The sequence below is a fragment of the Notechis scutatus genome, chromosome 3 (genome assembly GCF_049901735.1).
Source record: "Notechis scutatus isolate UNSWTSFEM ecotype Mainland chromosome 3, rNotScu1.2, whole genome shotgun sequence".
Lineage (NCBI taxonomy): Eukaryota > Metazoa > Chordata > Lepidosauria > Squamata > Elapidae > Notechis > Notechis scutatus.
Window position 1 is genome coordinate 32,338,587 of NC_142011.1, and position 15,714 is coordinate 32,354,300.

At 36.7% G+C, this 15,714-nt stretch overlaps 1 protein-coding gene across 6 annotated transcripts in view; it reads right to left on the reverse strand.

The window, feature by feature from the left end:
- Nucleotides 1–2,184: 2,184 nt before the first annotated feature.
- ITCH (itchy E3 ubiquitin protein ligase) overlaps nucleotides 2,185–15,714 on the reverse strand; it is a 57,748-nt gene continuing 44,218 nt past the window's right edge. For all 6 annotated transcript variants that reach the window (XM_026681696.2, XM_087959431.1, XM_087959432.1 and 3 more), the window contains 8 exons: nucleotides 15,455–15,614; nucleotides 14,359–14,492; nucleotides 13,414–13,554; nucleotides 12,588–12,708; nucleotides 11,539–11,643; nucleotides 9,188–9,284; nucleotides 5,332–5,404; nucleotides 2,185–4,792 (listed from right to left, as the gene is read on the reverse strand). In XM_026681696.2, the coding sequence (XP_026537481.1) occupies nucleotides 4,693–4,792; nucleotides 5,332–5,404; nucleotides 9,188–9,284; nucleotides 11,539–11,643; nucleotides 12,588–12,708; nucleotides 13,414–13,554; nucleotides 14,359–14,492; nucleotides 15,455–15,614 (931 nt within the window). In that variant the 3' untranslated portion in view covers nucleotides 2,185–4,692. The remainder of the gene's footprint in view (nucleotides 4,793–5,331; nucleotides 5,405–9,187; nucleotides 9,285–11,538; nucleotides 11,644–12,587; nucleotides 12,709–13,413; nucleotides 13,555–14,358; nucleotides 14,493–15,454; nucleotides 15,615–15,714) is intronic.

The window sequence follows — 15,714 nt, forward strand, 5'->3', positions numbered from 1 at the left end:
ATGTTTGTAAATAAAATAAGTGAAATGAAATAAATGAGAAAACTGAATTAGGAAGGAAAGGGAACATTTTAATTAGTTAATGTTTTATAAAATATAAGTGAAGGGGGGGAATTAACTATGGAAAGCTTATAATTGTTCCCATAGAAGTATGATATTTAATTGAAAAGTAATGTTAAAGATGTTAAAACTTTAATGAATATTAATATTAATGATAGAATTGAATTGGAATAGAATGTTGTTTTAATTATATACATTTATAATTTTTTTCTTTTTTTAAGAATACAGTGTGTATTTTAAGAATGTACCAAGCAGAATCCGAATAGAAGTTATGTATTATATTGAATGTTACAACTTTAGGGAAAAGATATAAAGGCGTCATACTCCAATCAGTAACTACAGGAGAAATTTTGTTTAATGAGAAAAGATAATAGATAATTGAAACAGGACAGACAAAAAATATAAATACAATGATTTGAATTGAGATGAGATAATTAAAATAAAATTGAGAAAATTAAAAGGGGAGAAGCTATGCAGAAAATGTAAAATAGTAGTATGATATGGAATAGAATATAAAAATGAGCATCAACCTGAATTTGTGTCTGTACGAAGAAATGTAACCCGGGATTATGCTGTTTTCAAAAAAGATGTTTTATTTGTATTTTTTTTCTCTTTGTGAAAACTCAAATAAAATTTACAAAAAAAAAAGTAATTCCAGCAAAGACAAACCAGAGTTTGTAGGGCTTCAATGAACTTCTTTGCTTCCTGCAAAGAGTATATCACCAAGGGCTGACTTTTATCCCTGATGGGAGGGGCAATCACCTCTCAGCCTTACTCCTAAGTAAGCCAGCCTTACTTACCTCCTGCTGCTTCAGCTGCTCTCGCCTTCTAGCAGCTCTATGCACATGCGCACTAGGAACAGGCTCCCTGGGGTCCTCTGCTGCTGCCAGACTCCGAAGGCAGCACCCCACTCTCAGATGGTCCTGGCCCCATCCATGCATTGGATGCAGGACCCTCGTCCAAGTCTTCGCCAGACTCCCTGACTGGTTCCCTTTCGTCCTCACTGTCCAATACCTTTGCCATCTGCACTGGCTGCTGGCAAACCACAACAGCTCTTCCCCAAAGTGCCTCGCACCAGCCAAATCCCCTGCCCTGAATGCTGCCACTACCGCTCCCCACCTTGCTCGGGACATCTCCCAGGGACAGGGGTTTTGGCCAAGCTACCTGAAAAATCGTCTGTCTTTTCTCTCTCGAGAAGCACTTGTAGAGAGAAGCAGCCGGAGTCACTCTCGTCTCTCAAGAACCCGGCCGAAGTTTCTGCGAGCACTCCCCGAGAGAGACAATTTCCAACACCAGGTGGTAGCGAGGAGGGGAAGCCAAAAAGGCTTTGACCATCAAAGGAGGCTTTGACTAGCAAAGAGGCCTGGCTCAGAAGACTGATCAGCCTTCCATGGCAGCTGAGGCGCCCCTCAAACGGCGGTGGCGGCAGGAGCCACTCATGCTCAGAGCGCCTCAGGCACCGCTCTGGCAACCTTCCTGTCCCTTGGTGGCCATCACCACCCGTTTCCATAGCAACGCTTAAGATTAAGACTTCAGCAAAAGAGAATGTGAATCAGATCTATAAATGGAAATACTATAATGTTATAAGTTTGTGCCTGGTAATCAACACATCTTTTAATGTGCTGAAACATTTGGCACAGGGATTTAACATCTGCAGATGTTTTTGTGCTTGGAATATGGTGCGCATATGACTTAATGAGTTGATTACTGTGGTAACATTTTAACATAATGGGAAAACTAAGAAGAAACTTCGGCCGGGCTCCTCAGGATTTAAAATTATGAGTTTGGTGATCCCTGAGATCCAAAAGGTTGGCGACTCCTGATCTGGTAAACATTACAATGAACATAATTGATGAAATTTCACCCATTACCTTTCCTAAAGGCCTAAAGAATATTCAGACTGAAATATATATAATAGAAATTAATATTTACAACTAATGTTTCTGGAGATATTGCTATGTTCTGATATTCATGTGGAAGAACTGCTGTTCACATATACTTTTGAATTTATGATGAACAAATCCTACTCTTTGCAGAAAAAAATCTTGCCACAGTTCAAGCCATTCCACCCAGCAACAGTACCATACTTCCACAAGCCTTCAGGTTCCCACAATGAAAAGAGATACAAACTGCTCAAATGACTTTTATTATTGCAACATAACAAGGCATAAGAACAAAATTTAGAAATTACAATGCAAAGGGACCTTAAAAGTGACTTTTCATTCTGATTTTAGAAATATTGCTAGCACAATGCTTACAATAAATGTTTTAACAAATACTTCATGGTCAAGACTCCGTTTGTTAAATATTCTCAGTATGACTGTTTAAAATACTTTTTTGTACTCGGGATGTCCAGCCCCCACTTCCCCCTGTAATGCAGCAGTAAAGACAAACAAAAAGCTATTTAAATTAAAAGTTTGAATAAGCTACACTTTTCCAGACTGCAAAAATATATACAAGCATTTGCTTTTTCCTGAACTAATCATCTGAGCCATAAAAATATTAAACAGCCATGCCCTACAGAACTAGGGCCTCAGCTATTTTAATTAAAGCTATCCTTTATTTTAAAAATATAGGGCAGAAAGCCTTTTGTATATTTATACATTAACAATATTTCTAGGTCACTAGATGAATAATGTAACATTGTGTAGAGCATTAGCTATATTCCATACTTATTTGTTACCTCAATTTTTTTTGAATTGTAAATGTTCAATAATTAAATGTTATTAAAACAAATAAGCAAAGAATTCTAAGGCTTTTTCTCTTCCAGAATCTAGATTTTTAATATATACTTCAGATATTCTGGTAAGTATCACAGACAGATCTCTCCAGAATCAACATATGACCCTCTCCATCCAAGAAATAGATCATATGTGTAAGAAAAAACTATGTGTATATTCCTTTGAATGTACACGGAAGGGAGGCTAATTAAATTGTTTTCATAATTTTCAAACAAAAATGGAAGAACAATTGGCTATTTATATTGTTTCAAATGAGAATTCTAAAAAAAAAATCAGTTATAAAAGTGGTTAAGCCCATAAGCGTTCAATAGCCCTGAATTAATTCATTTTTAGAGTCTGGATGGGTAGATATGTAACACTTGTCTTACTGGCCAATTGGTTTGATCTTTGACTATGCTAGCTAGTTCTTAAAGGATTCTGCTCTTTCTTACACAGTAGGACAATACAAGTATGTAACTATCAACATGCATTACTGATTTCTGAAAATGTTACCACCTCTTCTACTGAGTTCCAGAGCAGCATGCAGATCACAGAATTTTAACAACTTGGAGGAAAAGATGCAAGGTTGCAAAACTGGGCAAAAGAACTAAGTACTTTTGTTAAAAACTTGGGGAGTATAGTTTAAGTACTATTGTCAGCTTTAATGGACATTATAAAATTATAATTTAAATTTAAATTAGATTTAAAACCAAGTGCTTTCTAGGTTGTTAATAAGAGCTGATCAACAGTCTAAATCATAACACATAATTTCCACCCTCTAAAAAAAGTTAATGAATTATTTAAAACAGTATTTGGAAGTATGCAGGAATGTAATTTTTGTGCCTCAGTTTCTTACAAACAGAATTCTATGCCTGTTTATTCAGAAGTAAGTTTCACTCTGTTCAATTAGTTACAAATACATATGCATAGGATTGCATGTCCAGATATATTCATGAGGCAGTTTTGTTGCAATGGATAGACCACTACTGGGAAATAGGAAGCAATGCTCCTGCATCTAGAGGAGAACTAGAATTGACAGTTAATGGCCATTTGTATAGTTTTAAACTCAACCTAAAAAGAGAACTGGAAATAATTTCCAGTTGTTTCCACCTGAAAGAATTGTCTTTCAAATTTACTATTAAAGTACCATAATCAAAACTAAGTACACACTTAGCTGAAAATGGGTTAAAATTCCTGCAAATTTGAAGAGGCACCTTCAGATGGAGGAATAACCTGAGGAATGCGATCATAGTGGTAAAAATAAATAAAAGTGCTATGCTATGGATGCATGCATTAAGGTCCACATATCTCTCTACTCTGTTTGAACAGAGATGGCTTTGGGATGTTTTGGGAGAGTGGAAACAGTCAAGCCTCAATGGGTAAAGAACACATAATGCAAGCAATGGAAATGCTTTTAGAACCCCCAGTCTGAATGCAAGGAAGTGCTGTTAGAAAAAACCTGCTGCAATGTTACAGCTACCAGTGGACTTCCCAGTTCTTCAGCAGGAATACTTTGCTACTAAAACAGGAAGAGAAAGGAGTCGCTTTAGAAGAAGAAAAGAGAAGAAAGGAAAAGAAAAAAGAAAAAAAGAAGAAAAAAAGAAAATGAAAGAAAGAAAAAGCACTCCAGTTAATGAACATGATGCAAGACATAACTCCAGAAGTATAATGACCTCTGGTCAAGGAAGATTTCATTTCTAGTTTATCATTTTGGATTTCTGTAAAGGACTTGGAAGAAATCTAAAAACAGAAAGAATAAAATGACAGAGCAACATCCATTTACTTACATACTAATATTTGTTTAAATAAATGAAGATCAAGTCCTGTTTACAGTAAGAAGTGCAACTAGCAGAGGCAATGAAGAACTCACACCCTAAATGAATTTATGTTCTTCTGATCCAAATTCCATAAAAAGTTACTCTTGTCCAAATCCTTCTGTTTCTTCAATTGCAAACAATAACTTTTCCTTTAGCTGTTCATAACTCTTGTATGGTGGCAAATCCAAGCGATTGAAACTGAAAATAAGCAGCAAGCTTAATAACACTGAACATTTGAACAAAACGATGCAGAAGAAAAATAAGAGCATTCAGCTCAACAAATGATTTTCTCTGCCTTTTTATTGCCTGGATATTGAATTATATCAACATACCCTGAATAATAACATGCATTTTCAGATGTCCACATCGTCCATTAATCCATTTCAGTCTATTTCTTGAGCTTAACTATGTACCATATGAATTATATTTTATATGATTAATTTTTTTACTGCATATTTGTGATTTTAATGATATCATGATATGCTGTATAAAACAGATCAGTTTCTGAGTAGACAAGGGGGGAAATAGGAACAGTTCTAGTTATATAATTATATAATTATCTAACAACTTTTACATCCCTATTTCTAAATGAAAAATGTACCTTGTGGATCAACACCACAATGGCATGCAACTTTCTGTATGATTTAAAGCATTTTAGCTATTTATTTACAAAAAATATAAAAGTAGCCCTAATTGTTACAAATGGACATAGTAACCTGAATCATCTAATTACTTACCATGTATGGCTTCTAGGTAACCAGTTTTCTTTACCAACTTTTTCAACGCAGAATTTTTGGGGTCCATTACTCCCTAAAAAAAATTTAAATTAAGATATGAGAGAAATTAAGTTGTATTAAGTAAATATAGTGAAAATCAAAGCTGCTGAGGATCAGATATTTTTGTTAAGAAATTAAGTAGTAAGACCTTTTGTGTTTGTATCACTATTAAGTAGTAGTCATAATATTAATTTATGATAAATATCAGTTCCATCAGGGACAATGTATTAAAACAATGCCATGTAAAGTTCTTCCATTTGTGTTGACTTACATAGCACTTGAAATTCACTTCCAGTTCCACAAAACCAGGGAGTCTTGGTGATGGTGACCCATATCCACCAGCATGCAGTTCATCTACTATAACACATATTATATAGGGCTACTTCTAAAGACAACTCAGAAGCTGCAACTGGCAAGAATGCAACAGCCAGATTATTGGTTGTCAAACCTACCACCAAAGTGCATCTCCAAACTTGAATTAGGGACTAATTCTCCAAAACGTTTTGTCCATTTTTATCAGATCATCAAGTGAATGCCTGTTCAAAGCCTTGCTTCCCCAGGAAGTAAAAACATTGGGGATCACAGGCAGGCCTTCTTGGTGATAGTGCCAATTTTTTGGGAACATCAGTCCCTCCAAAGATGAATGTGAGCTTTTTAAAGTTTCTCTCCCTCCTAGTCAAAGTGAGTTGTTTTCATGTTTTCCCTCAGTCTTTGGACTATGTAATAGCTTCTTAAAGTCGCTTTTGGTTTTTTCATACCAAGGTCACATCCTTCACATATGGAGTTTGTTAAACTGTAACTTTGCATACTGTGCCTGCATAAGAGTACCAGACCTCTCATACAAAGACTTTGTAGAAGTTTGTTTGCAAAGAACAAAGGCAGAACATACCTACTTCTGAAGTCTGACTGAGGTGAAAAAGTACATCATTAGGCTGGCTAATCATTATTTTGAGTTGCATAATGAAACAGAGTTTACCATTAGTTATGATAAAAATCAGTTTAATTACAAAATAGTATGTGCCATAAAAATGTTTTTATGGTTGGGATCCAGAAACAGTTCTGGATGCTTTAATGAACATTCATATTTCTGGATTTTTAGAAGCACTGCACAGCCACAATGGATCAGTACAGTCTTCTAATATTTCTAAAGTGATTCATTCTGCACCATAAATGACCATACCTCCAATAGTACAGAGGTATGTACTTGAAGTATGTTTCTTCAAAATGCTGAAGAAATAGGATTTTATTCAGAGTTATTCTACTCCCAAGAGAGAATGAAATGACGGAATATACAGAATAAAGCAGTGTATCTACTTTTCCCCATTCCTTTCTCCTACAATATTCAGCACTGTGTTCTAGAGAAATCCCAACCTTTCTTTTGCAATAACAGAAGAGGAAGAGGCAGAAATTATGTATGATAAGCTGCCAGAATTATCAGGGCGTAAAAATAACCATCCTTAGAATCAATCCTTAAAAAGCTCAAGTAAGATAAAAATACTTTCCCCATTGAAGTAAGATACACCATTGTTCAACAATATTGTGAAATTTACCCTTTGAAATGTGCACAATATTCTTTCCATAACACATTCCTTACATAGAATGACATACATTTTAGATGCTTTGCCCTGGACAGAATCCAGAATGTTGCTTATCTACATATTAAAAAATACTTTGTGTTCTATTTTAGCTCAAGTTTGCTTTTTACGAATGGAGTATCTAATTTCTGTCTGGGCCAGATTGGTGGTTTTGTAAAGATTTGTGTGGGGAAGCTGAATTTCATATGTATGAATTAATGTGTCTAGCTTCCTTAATGTGGGATTGATAATTTGCCTAACTGACAGAATGCAGATACTGAAATACACCAGCCTTGTAATCAATCAGGCTATTTCTCAATACAGATCTAGCACTCTTCCGAAACAGTGCTAAATTTGTGTATAAAAATAGCCGAGTTGATAATACAAGCAGTTGTTGCTGTGGCAGACAGCTGTCCAGCCTCATCTACAGCCCAAAACGACTGTGGAGGGAAGTTCCCAGGGACAAGATAAGCATGTTAGCTACTGTCTAAAGTGGCCAATAAATACAGGAAATTTATTGATAGCTGCAAAGAATAGCTACAAAGAAGATTATTCCAAGGCTGAATCCCACTGTTTTATATAGTCAGAATATCCACAACTGTTTCAGGGTTTGGTTTATTTGAACTCAGAACAGGTAAATCATTCTGGATTTTGTTTTGTCCTTGCTGTGGCCAATATGAAACTGAATTTCCAGTATGCAATATTTGAATTGAAGCAAAACTTACATCTAACAAAATGAAATTCAATGTAGAGAAAAGTAAAGCCCTACACTTAGGCAAGTAAAACCAAAAGTACACATATAGACTGGGCGAAACCAGGCTCAATAGCAGTAACTGTGAGAGGGATCTTAGTGGACAACCAGCTAAATATGAGCCAGCAGTGTGCAGCAGCAGCCAAGAAAGCTAATGCAATCCTAAATTGCATTAACAGAGGGATACAATCAAGATCAAGAGAGGTACTAATACCTCTCTATAAAGCCTTACTAAGACCACACCTAGAGTACTGCATCCAGTTTTGTTCACACATTAATTAAAAAGATGTTGAGACTCTACAGGTAAAACTCGAAAAATTAGAATATCGTACAAAAGTTCATTTATTTCAGTAATGCAACTTAAAAGGTGAAACTAATATATGAGATAGACTCATTACATGCAAAGCAAGATAGTTCAAGCAGTGATTTGTCATAATTGAGATGATTATGGCTTATAGCTCATGAAAACCCCAAATCCACGTGGAGGCCACACGCACTACTGAGCCTCATTTTGACTTGTTTTAAGGACATTACATCAAAGTTAGATCAGCCTATAGTGTTTTTTTCCACTTTAATTTTGAGTGTAACTCCAAATCCAGACCTCCATGGGTTGCTAAATTTGATTTCCATTGATAATTTTTGTGTGATTTTGTTGTCAGCACACTCAGCTATGTAATGAACAAAGTATTTAATAAGAATATTTCATTCATTCAGATCTAGGATGTCTTATTTTTGTGTTCCCTTTATTTTTTTTGAGCAGTGTAAATGAACTTTTGCACGATATTCTAATTTTTTGAGTTTCACCTCTAGAAAAAGTAGAGAAGAGCAACCAGGATGATTAGGGAACTGGAGACTAAGGCATATGAAAAACGGTTACAGGAACTGGGCTTGGCTAGTCTAGTAAAGAGAAGGACCAGGGGAGACATGATAGCGGTCTTCCAATATTTGAGGGGCTGCCACAGGGAGGAAGGGGTCAAGCTATTTTCTAAAGTGCCTGCAGGCCAGACAAGGAATAATGGATGGAAACTGAACAAGGAGAGATTTAACCTGGAAACAAGGAGAAACTTTCTGACAGTGAGAACAATCAACCAATGGAACAGCTTGCGCTCAGAAGTTGTGGGAGCGCCATCACTTGAGACTTTCAAGAAGGACTGCCATTTGTCAAAATGGTGTAGGGTCTCCCGCCTGGGCGGGGGGTTGGACTAGATGACCTACAAGGTCCCTTCCAACTCTGATTATCTGTTATTATCTGTTATTATTATTGTATCTCTATTATCCATTAACCATGCACAATGTATCCTACTTTAAAAATGATTATATTTGGAGGCTCATTTCTTGTCAAAGATAATTAGTTAAGCTATTATCTGTGAAAAGGAAAAAGCTGGGAAACAGATGTTAAAATTTCCAAATTTATATATAAATGCCCAATGACTTGAGCTTATGCCCAAACAATATCAAACCATGCTAATCCACCTTGCATAATTTTGCTTACCCATGAGGTCAGAAAATCCTCCAACTGGCAATCGGCATGTTCCAGTAACAAACTGTAGTAATCTCATTCTCTTCTCATTATCTATTTCCTTTACAAACTGAAATAAAATAGATCATTTAAAACAATTTGCAATATCTGTTGCCAATTCATGAAGTGTTCCCAGCCATAGTTGAATATATCAAAATAACTCTTAAATCAAGAATTATTTTTTAATACATTTGCAGCCTTTTACAAGCTGAAATGTTTACACTGAAATATTAAATATTTCTATAATCTCCTTATGGTCTATAATTTGAGACCCAGTTAGGAGTAGCACTTAAAGGCACTGGGCTGAAAACTAGGAGGCCATGAGTTCTAGTTCTGCCCTCGAAATGAAGCCAGTTGGGTGACTTTGGGCCAGTCATTTTCACTTAGTGTTAAGAAGGCAGCAATGGTAAACCACTTCTCAAAAATACTGCAAGGACTTATGTATGTAACTGTCAGGAATCAAGACTGATGCAAAAATGTATAAAAATCCATTAAAAAAGAAAGAAAATACTATATTTTTAATTAGATGAAAATGAGGCATCTGTCAACTATCAATAACTGATGCACATTCAAAGAGAGATAAAATGTACACAATAAATTTTCACCTTGGTATTTTAGCTTGTTTGTAATGGAACACTAGGAAAAGAAACAGCAAAATTATTAGATCTTAAGAAAATGTATTGAAATATTTGCCTGAATAAATATATTACCTGATGTTCAGACAATAAACATAATCTTAAATTTATGGAATAATAAAAGAATATTAAAAAGTATTATTGTTTCAAAAGACAAACTTGGCTTCCCATCTGGAAATAGTGAAGACAATATAATTTAACTTAAGAGGAATATTATTTAAACATTTGTTTGAAATGGGTTTTACTTTCTCAGTATAATCATCAGTAAAATTACCGCATGAGAAACTGACAAACTGAGTTCTAGTCCTGCCTTAGGAATGCACACATAGGGTTTTTGGGAAAATAGCAGGAGGAGGAAAATTAGGAATGTTTGCCACTATGAGTTATTTATAAAAATGATAAAGCAGGATGGAGATGATAGATAGATAGATAGATAGATAGATAGATAGATAGATAGATAGATAGATAGATAGATACCGTGTTTCTCCAACAATACGGCCTCCACCAATAGGAAGCCCCACCATGTTTTATTGGCATAAAATCAAATTAAGCCCCTCCCCCCAAATTAAGGTCTATATTAAACATGCAAAATGGGGGGGAATGGTGGGGGGGGGGGCTTGCCGTTAGGAAGTACTTTGTTGCACGCCCAGATATGGTGGGGCACTTCATATTGGGAGACCTTCCGCCACCGTTGCTTTCCCTTCTCCCTTGCTGCCGTGGCGTTAGAGCAACGCCGCGGCGTTTGGCGCAGCCACGTGCAGCCAGCCAGGGCTCCTCCCTGCAACCGAAGCCCTGCGGAGACACTTGGCTTCAGGCGCTCCTGTCGCCTTCCCTTTGCTTTCGAAGGTAAAGCAAATTATTTTAAAAATGACACCCTACTACAACAAAGCCTCCCCTGCCCGAGAGGGCAGCCCAACCCCATGTGCGGCTTGCTTTCCCAGTTCTGCTCAGCCCGCACGGCTCCGGCGCGTCCCTGGCGGGATGAGCGGAGGGCCCAGCGGGGAAGCGCTCACTGCCTTGGTGAGAGCTCTGCTGCCGGGAAGGAGGGCCCGCCTGTCAGCTGCGCTGGGTGCCCCAGGCAAAGCTCTTTGCGCTCTGCCCGGCGCCAGGCAGGGATGGAGGCTGGGCGCTTCTCCCGAGGTGGGCGATCCTGCGCTGCAGCCCGGGAGATCGCCTCCCACGTGGGGTTGGGCTGCCCTCTCGGGCAGGGGAGGCTTTGTTGTAGTAGGGTGTCGCTTTTAAAATAATTCGCTTTACCTTCGAAGGCAAAGGAAGGCGGCGACAGGAGCGCCTAAAGCCAAGTGTCTCCTCAGGGCTCCGGTTGCAGGGAGGAGCCCTGACTGGCCGCACGTGGCTGCGCCAAACGCCGCGGCGTTGCTCTAACGCCGCGGCAGCAAGGGAGAAGGGAAAGCAACGGTGGCGGAAGGTCTCCCGAACATCCAAGCTGTCGCCGCCCGCCCACCCGAGGATGCAAGGGGGGGGAATTAAGTCACCCCTGAAAAGACGGCCTAGCCGTTTTTTCGGGGGTCAAAAAAAATAAGGCCCAGCCTTATTTTGTGGGAAACACAGTAGATAGATAGATAGATAGATAGATAGATAGATAGATAGATAGATAGATAGATAGATAGATAGATAGATAGATAGATAGATAGATAGATAGATAGATAATGTTACTCAAGCATTACAAACCTGCCAAAACCATACTATATGTTTGCTTGTCCTGGTATAATGCCGGTAGATTGTATGTCTTTGCCAATCAGTCAGGTCAATCTCTTGCATTCCACATAAAAGCACCTGTTGGGGGGCAGGGTGGAAAGCACAACACAAATGAAGGCCTAATTAATGTACAGTATTTATTTGCCATGATTTGCAATGCAAGGGAAAAAAACATCACTTAAGCCATGGGGAAGTACTGAATACAACTCTTTTCGCAAATAAAAAAAGGCTGCAAAACAAAGGGTTTTGGGCTGTTTATGGATCAAATCTCATACAATTTATTTCAAGCTCTGCTGCAGCTCATTCTAAGTGACTTTTAATACTAGTGTTCACTTAAAATGGGGGAACTGCAGATAGCTTAGAGGCAAGGCAAATTTCTCAATGATGATGATTTCTGCATTGCCCTGTCTCAGGTTAACATCAGTCTTTTCCTTCTTCCTCTAACTTTCAGCTACTAAAGGTCTATCCAATTTGCTATTACAGTATTTAAAATGCAAACATGCAAAAAAAAAAAAAAAAGAACTTCTACTTTAATGGCTTTTCAGCCATTTATTTAGGAAAGTACCAGACAGGCAGCCATACAATACAAAATAAAACCACGTGAGGAAGAAATCAGAAGAAACTTTTGAAGGCTATTTTTACACTATATAGCTGGTAAACAGGGGAGATACCCTCAAGGATGCTAGATTAGCTTCAAACTGCTTTTGACAGATGGGAGAGTAAAAGGAATGGCAGTGTGGAAGTATCCTAAAATTAATTTGGAGCTTGCCTGGTTACTAATTGCAATAGTGGCCCTATACTCTCCCCATTCCAGCAGTAACATGAGAAACTAAAACTTTTGCTAAAATTTGGCAGACCAGAGATTAAAGTACAATAGCCTTTAGCAGTAGCAATAGTAGCTGTCCAGAATCACTTTGTACAATGAGATGGGCAGCATATAAATTTAATAAATAAACTGTCTTTCAAGTTATCAGTCCCTGTGAACCAAAGTTTTTGCCTAAATTGCAAGTTTAAAGGTCTACCTCCAGCTCTTTGGCATCAAAGTACTGTAAGTACTGCTGTGATAGAATCTCATTGAATCCTTCAAAGAAAGCTTGTGTCTGTTCTTCTACACCCCGGGAAAGCCTCCATTCTGCTACCAGCCTTGAAAAGAAAATATACACTCATATGACAACAGCCAATGCACCTTGATTCAGATGAATATTAATTAATATTAATTAAATGATGAACAACTATAGGAATTTGAAGTCATTCACTGTTTGAAAAGATAGCACACAAGCACAAAGATAGAATCTTGCAGAAAATGTAGCTGAAGTGTTACCAACATGACAAAAAGACATGATTAACTTCCAGCCTTGTGCGCTTCAACCAGGACACATAGTCTGTTATGTTCAATTATACAGTTCTAGTGAACTGCAATTTTAACAAGGTACTTTTTCTTGGATTATGGAGAAGATTAAGGCACACATGGGCAAACTGCATTGCATACGTGGCCCTTGGACACTCACACACACTGAAATGTAATCCAAAAATGCAAGGAGCTTGGCTCATTTTCTCTCACATATTAGCTGGTCAGGGCTCTGAAACAAGAGCGGGAAACTTGTGGTGCTCTAGAAATTGCCAACTACAGTTCTACAATCCCAGATAGCATAGCCAGTGGTAATGGTTGATGAAAGCTATAGTTTAAACACTGAAGTTCCCCATAACAACTCTGCAAAATAGCATGCAAGAGAAAAATACAACCGTCCAAGTTGTATGCATGAATGAAAAGAGACCTAATCAGAGAATAGCCATTTGAATCCAATAAAAATTATGGTTAAAAATACTTAAAAATAATTTTAAACTTACTTAATATATTCTTCTTTGTTTTCTTCAGTAACAAGGACGTTACTACCATTGGGTTTCAAGTCATGGCTCTTTATTTCACCTAGAATTTCTTTATCAACTGAGAAATACATTTCTAGGCCACATTCTTCAATATTGTTTTCCCTACAAAATCAATATCATTTTGTGTGATTAATTACTAAAATATTTTTTTACTATGGATAGTCTTGACAATAAACAATATCATGCTTGGGACTATAGTGCATAGCTTTTAAAATCAGCACTCTTTTTCTGAAGCTGTGAGCCATGCTTCCTTTTTATATTATTCTCTGAAGATTACCAGTGGAATGAGACTGACACAATGCCATTACAAAAGTCAATAAAGTCAACATTTTGATGAGGTTAAAAAAATACAAATTAGATGTGTTGAGTCCAATGGAGGGTCAATGCATCTAACCCCTAAATCTTTCAAAATATGAAACAACATGCCAATGAAAATCAATGATACATTATCATGTTTTGATATTGGCATAGAGCCCCCCAAGAATGTCGAGGCTTTATTTGGCACATAGTGGGGCATCCTGTTTTACAACTTGATTTAAATCACCTGATTTAAAAATCTACAGGCTATCACCTGATTTAAAAATCTACAGGCTATCAAAATTAGAAGTATCAATCTGTCTAAATACTTGAACTTCATGAAATATTCTGTCTTTTGGAGGATCCCAAAGATATGGTTCTATTATCAGGCCTGGGAATCCCATGGTGAGCCACCCAAAGCACACATGAGATGAGTGGCTACATAAATTGTATAGACAAACAAATTAAATATTTCTATTAAAATGTACATTCAAATATGAATAACAGAACATGTTTTCAGTAAGAGTTAAATATTTACTAATTTGGTCAAAAATGTAGGCATTTATTTGCATAAAGTTAATATTCAAAAAGTGGAAATAAGAAACTCACTTAACCCAGATGAGGGAATTATAGAACTCAGGATCTACAGATTCCAAGTCTTTTAACCCAACTGGTTTGTTGAGGATACGTTTGTAGAAAGGTAAGGAGAAACCTGTGTCTATAAATTTTCCATGGAACAATGCCTGAAAAGGATAGAAAGTATTACTTATCTTACATTAGTTGTACTTTGCGTATCCGATTTGAAGCCTATGCTATTCTTCTCACTTTGAAAGAAAATGAAAAGAATCCTCACAATGGAATATAAGCTACAATTATAGTCTCAATTTTCTTTCTTTTGTTTCCTCTCCCCTCGTTAGCAATTTTTTTCATGGTCACCTTAACAACTATCTCATTGAATAATTCTGTTTTCCAATCAATGATTTTAAAGGTGTCAAAGAGATTCTGTGTGTTTTCCTTGAAAATGAAGACTAAAAGCACAAGATCATATTGTGGAAACTGGCTGACTTTTTTCTTCTGCTGTAACTTGATTTGGAACTTTATATAGGTAGTTTGTGATCTGTTCTATAATCAACCCAGTGAACAATGCTGAATAATTTAACTTATGTCAGTTATTAGAACACGCAAGTTAATATAATTTGATATGTTTGAAGTACTAAAAACATCTCTACAATTTCATGTAGACACAACAAAAATATCTATAGCCTATTTTAAGAAAGCATATGGCAGCCTATAATAATTTCAAGGGTTTTTTTGAACATTTCAGAGTAAATTTTTTAAAAAAAGGATTATTCTAATAGCACTCTTATTTGAGAAATATGATAGATTTTTATCAAGGCAATGTTTTTCTTCTTATCAGGTATTAAGAGGAATAGCAAAATTAAAAGCTTGGCAGGCTTTTAAATATATCAAGCATTCAAATTATAAAACACTGGATGGAACACAAGAAAGATCACTACTATCAAGGATACCAGTTTGGTTTTCCTGTATCCAATTACATATTTACATAAGGTTTGCTTCCTATTTTAAAAGAAAATGGGCAGAGATTTGCATCTTCTAGAATTAACCATTTTCAGCTTTGTTATGTGGTTTTTATAATATCTTAAATTAAATGTGTTATGAGTATTATTTCATGCACTGAACTCACCATAGCAATAAATCTACCAATAAAGCGGAAGTATTTCAGATGATCTGGATTGATGTAAGAAGCTGGGTTTATCTGTAGGCAGTAGTTATCCTTCCCTGCATATTCAAACAGGCAATACATTGGATTCAGCACTTCATGCGACAATAGAAAGAACCATTCCCTGAAACCACATAAAGAACTCACAGTCAACACCACAAAAAAACCCACATGCACACACACAACAAACATAAAATTTAGACAATTGTGTATACATTTTTTTG